The sequence below is a fragment of the Lichenostomus cassidix genome, chromosome 6 (genome assembly GCF_008360975.1).
Source record: "Lichenostomus cassidix isolate B80296 chromosome 6, HeHo_3.0, whole genome shotgun sequence".
Taxonomy (NCBI): Eukaryota; Metazoa; Chordata; class Aves; order Passeriformes; family Meliphagidae; genus Lichenostomus; species Lichenostomus cassidix.
Genome location: NC_139487.1, coordinates 1,199,798 through 1,204,797, shown reverse-complemented (window position 1 = coordinate 1,204,797; position 5,000 = coordinate 1,199,798). Strand labels below are relative to the sequence as shown.

Genomic DNA, 5,000 nt, shown 5'->3' with positions numbered 1-5,000 from the left:
GCCAGTTTGTGTTGGCTGTGATGGAAGGGAGCTATTGACTCCAAACAGTGTAACAGCGCCATTGACAGAAGCGCATTTGAATGAGCACAAAGGATCTCCCAAATACTTGAGGAACACGAGATCCTGCAGAGGGGGAGCCCAGGAAAGCAGCCAAGGCGAGGTCACCACGCCGAGGGGACAGCGAGCCAAGCCCCAAAACCTGGGCAATGTGGTGAGAGCAGAGGGTTTCCCCTCTTGGTGCCATGCCAGCCCTGCCGGGTCATAAATCCTCCATCAGGAGGGACAGACCCCGAGCCATGGCTGTGAGAGCTCCAAACTGAATGTGGGCCTTTGTGAAAAAGAGTTATCCTCGTGTTCACATCCAGCAAACACACTGGGAATGAGCCCATGGATTCTACATCCATGAGTTCTGCTGGGGACGTGGTGACAGCTGAGTGCCACCACCGAGTGCCACAGCCTGGCACTGTCCCCTGCAAGGCACCTGCTGCCTCCTGACCATTTGGGGCATTTCCTCACCTGAGCCTAAGAAGTCATCAAAATAGGGGCTGCAAGGGTCGATCAAAAATCGAGTGCAACAAAACCCTTAGGGTGGGAGCAGCCAGCATGGAAAGTTCCAAGTGCTGCAAACCATTCCCTGAAACTGTTTTGATATGCTCTAGATCACCCTTTATTTGCTTGGGAAACCACACACAACACAGACTCAGAGAAAACAGGAATGCAGTGGCACAAACACACTGTAAACACAATCCTGCTGTTCAGCTGAGAGCAAACCAACAGAATCTGCAGAGCTTAAAATATGTGTGTAAAGGTGCAATTTTATCTGTAACATAATTTCATTTCGAAGCATACAAATCACAATTTGCCATAATCGAATAAGGCTGCAGTGCTTATATTCTAATTAAAAAATAATCTCTGATATTTAATTTAGAAACCTGGAAGACTGTACCAGCAAAATTATGGCTACAACCTGCACGGACCACTCGATTTACCCACAGACAGCAAATTTTTCAGGCAGGACTTCTAAAATTATTATTAAACAAGCAAACGCTGCACCGCTCGATATGTATTAAAACAAGTATTGTACCCAGTTATTAATTTGCACTATTCACTTTTAAATGCAGCAAATACCTCATTAATTTAATTTTAGGTGCCCACCAGTTTATATTGCATTTTACAGTCTAGAAGGCAATTTACTATTAACTGGCAATTACATACAGAATGATTGTTAATTCTGCTCCTAAGTGCTAGCTGCTTGAAAATTGTTATCTCTCTCTAATTTTTGACCTTCTTACAACAGGGGTGAGGTACACTGGGAATACAAAGGACTAGTAGAGAAGAGCCGGACATGTCATTTGTGACTCATTCTTTTAATTCACCGTGCTAATCAACTGAACTGCCACAATCTCCCAAGGTAATTGTATCTTTATAATAGTTGAAAGCAGCGGGCAAAAAGGCATGGATAGATGGGGAAAGGCCTTGCCTTTGCCTGCTGGGAGCCAGAGCTCTCCTGCTTCTGCGCCGGGCTAATGGGGGCTTTGCAGAAAAATCTGGAACTTTCGCATCTCCCTGCCCTGATGGTTTAACGTCTCAACTTCTGTGCTCACAAAGGCTTTGTGCACCACACTACACTCTTGTTTCATTATTCCGCAGCCTTGTTGCCCTATGGTCTACCTCCTGCTGGGAAGGTTAAATGTTAGAGTGCCAAGCCAGGCTGCAAGCATGGTGGGACACTGATGGGAAACAGATGCCCTGGGGACCTGGCCCCTCCCTCCGCCAGGCTACAGCATTTTCATTTTCTGAAATACAGCGAGCCTTGGCTTCCCTCTCAATGGCAGCTGTAATTTCCAAAGACTATCTCAGCCACCCTATCACTCTGGGATAAAGCAAAGCAGAAGTTTCTCGGTCAGGCAGGCTCTGGCTTTCCCTCTGTGTTTTCTTATTGCTGAGATATTGGCTTTTGTTTCCCTCCAAAGGTGTTTTAAATGGCTATTCCTGGTAAAGAGTTATTAGTTATGTAACTTTATTACAATTTTATTCCAGTGGGGGAAGTTCATGACATTCTCATGATCCTTTTGAACATCTTTACTTAGCGATAAAGACAAAAGACAACCCCAGGAAAGAAGAAATGAATGGTTTGTCCTTCCAGTTCCATACACATCTGCACTTACACATTAGAAAGACGTTCAAAACAGCAAAACTAGCCAAATTTGCAAAATCCACACCTAAGAAATCAGTTAAAGACGTTGCTCTGAAGCAAGTCAAAATTCCAGGCTCTGCCCTGAGAGCCAGACCGTCATCTGGTTCAAATCTGCGGCGCTTCCCCGAGCGCCGTGGAACTGCACCAGCTCCCAACAGCTCAAATATCTGCAGCTTGGGCTGAGGCTTTCAATTCATTCATTTTTTATTTTGTTGGACACTTCTTTCAGCTCATCATGCTTGCAGGATACTCAGCTGTAGCTTTGCATGAGCTCTCTATATATACAAATAGATGTATGTATGTGTGTATGTATGTGTCTGTATGTATATATATATATAAAATATTGTTCATAAGAGCATTTTTAAACCCACAACAGTGACAGCCCCACCTGTGCTCACCACCCTTGCAGCAAAACAACTCTGGCTTTTGGGATAAATCATCTGCACCAAGAGCACCACAGTCACCACCATCCCATTTGGAATCTCTGGTAAAAGCCAATCCTAGAGATCAATAAATGTAAATGTTCTCCCCCTCCTCATCCAGAGGTGAGGCACCCAGGTTTGGATGGCAGTGGTTTTGCTCAGGGTTTGATTTATTTGGAAATAGAGAGAATAGAGGAATCTCAGGTGCTACCAATGCTTAAAAGTTAATTTCAACAATAGACCTTAGGCAGACACAAAAACACATCCACAATGCATTAACAGTTTCAAAAGTCCTCGCTTAAATCTACCCAAGAACACACTTTTCCCATTAGATCTAAATTAATAGATAGAAACAGTTGCAGTCTAGTGGGAAAATATTCATCAAAATGCACATCATCTGCACATCATCTGCAATCTGCATTATCTACCCAATAAGCAGTGAGGACTCTCCCCGAATCCCTGCAGTCTGTCGAGTAAACAGTTAAAGGCTCTTTGTTTTCAAAAGAGAGATTGATTCATCAGATCAAATTTATTACCTAGAATCCTCGTCCAAAAGTACAGTAAATTAAATCACTATTTCTCCCTTTTCCCTCCCTGCACCTCAGTCAAATTCATTGGTAAATGCCAGAAAAACTCTAATACACATTTCAGATAAAAGCCAGCAATACTTTATCCCAAAATAAGAATTTTCATATTAAAACCACTGGAAACCACAAAGTTCCGAGTTTTTCTTGTGCTGTTATAAATTAAAATCAAATGTATTTAAAAGAATTGGCATAAATAAATCATTCCCAGGCTTGTGAGTTTGTATCCCAAGCTTCAGGTCTGAGAGAATCTTTAGAGACAGATTATGAATAGGGTTGGACAAAGTCATTTGGATCCAACAACAGCTCCTTGAACCGATGCCTAAAACTTCAACTGAACCTTTAGGGAAGTTCAAGGAGTTTGGATAGACAGCCTGAAAAATATTTTGCATCACTGAGCACTTCTTAACTCCTTTTTCTGGCTGGAGCAGAGTAGGAAATACCATTGTTAATCTATTTCTGGCCGATATGAAAACAGGAAGTAACAGGCATCTTGTGAGGGAGCTCAGTCCCTTGGGACATCAGGACATTTTTGGGACCCAAGAGGCTGGATGGGCACCAGAGCTCCTGGGTGCTCAAATGAACAGCTCTTTTGAGGTCCAGCTACCACCAATTACATTTCCTGCAAGACACATCCTATTTTTAACAGCATTTTTAATTCCTGTGTATCACTAAGGGATGGGAGATGTCATCCCAAAAGGAGAATGGAAACCACACACTTACCAGTGTAGACGAATCGGCCTGGAGCACCTTTGCAGAACTGTTTGGATTTGTAGGAAAGAGTTACTTCAACAACTCCTGGAATGTGCCGTGGTGGTGTTTGAACTCTGATGGCGTGGGGTGTTATCAGCTACAAAAATCGTACAGAAAACATACCTTAAATCAAGATAGCACCGATAAGGCTGATGCCAGCCGGCTCACATAATCACAGAAATGGCTTTCAATGGCACCCCTTGTCTCCAAACTCTCCCTCCGTGCTGTCACGTTGGAAGATATGGGTTCTACAAGGGTTTTTTTTAAGAAAAAGCTCTGTAAACGATCCTTGGTTTTCGTTTGCAGGAAAGGCCACAGGGCATCATTCATATGAAAATTGCCTCCATATGTCTCCTTAAGGCTACTCCTGGTAATTTTAACACTAATTGTCCAATTGTACTGGGAGACCTCCTGCAGCAAGTCTTCCACTAGAGGGCCACGATGTGCCTCGAGTGCATCCCGGCCGGGCAGCCGATTGTCACACACGAATTCATGGTTAAAAAGGCACCGTGAAACAAAACCTCATGATACCTCATGTCAATAGCCTATTGACAGCTTGTTAAAATCATTCATGGAAAAAATGTTACAGTTCAAAGCCCACCAATTTAGATAGCTTACCTCACTCCAGACCAACATAGTTCCAAATACGACTTGCAAGCCATCAAAGAAGTTGTCTCCGATTATGATGACAGTGGCCCCACCAGTAGTCCAGCCTTCACTAGGACTGATGGCCTTTATGCACGGAGTAGCTGCTTGTACAAGACAGAAAATCAAGACCTTAGTACCCCTCCTTGCCCGACACGAGCTCTCTTCCCCAATGACAAACCATGCAAAGCACAATAGGAGGAAAGTGCACGATTTCTCGAGGAGGCACACAAAGGGCAACCGTATATCAGCATGTTGATGTATTTAAAGCAAACTATTAAATGTTTTATAAAGCAAAGGCCAAGCAGCAGAACACTGGTGAGCAAGGAAAAACTGGCTTGATATAGCAAATTGTATGTCAGGGCAAATATGGCTATTACAAATGATTAAGCATCGCAT

General features: G+C 43.4%; 1 protein-coding gene across 9 annotated transcripts in view; it reads right to left on the bottom strand.

Annotated features, from left to right (window-relative positions):
• EBF3 (EBF transcription factor 3) overlaps positions 1-5,000 on the bottom strand; it is a 119,528-nt gene that overhangs the window by 28,497 nt on the left and 86,031 nt on the right. For 6 of the 9 annotated variants that reach the window (XM_085064588.1, XM_085064587.1, XM_085064579.1 and 3 more), the window contains exons 9-10: positions 4,575-4,708; positions 3,927-4,053 (exon numbers count right to left, since the gene is read on the bottom strand). In XM_085064588.1, coding sequence (XP_084920714.1) covers positions 3,927-4,053; positions 4,575-4,708 — 261 coding nt within the window. The remainder of the gene's footprint in view (positions 1-3,926; positions 4,054-4,574; positions 4,709-5,000) is intronic. The other 3 variants (XM_085064580.1, XM_085064582.1, XM_085064586.1) reach the window with 1 other exon arrangement.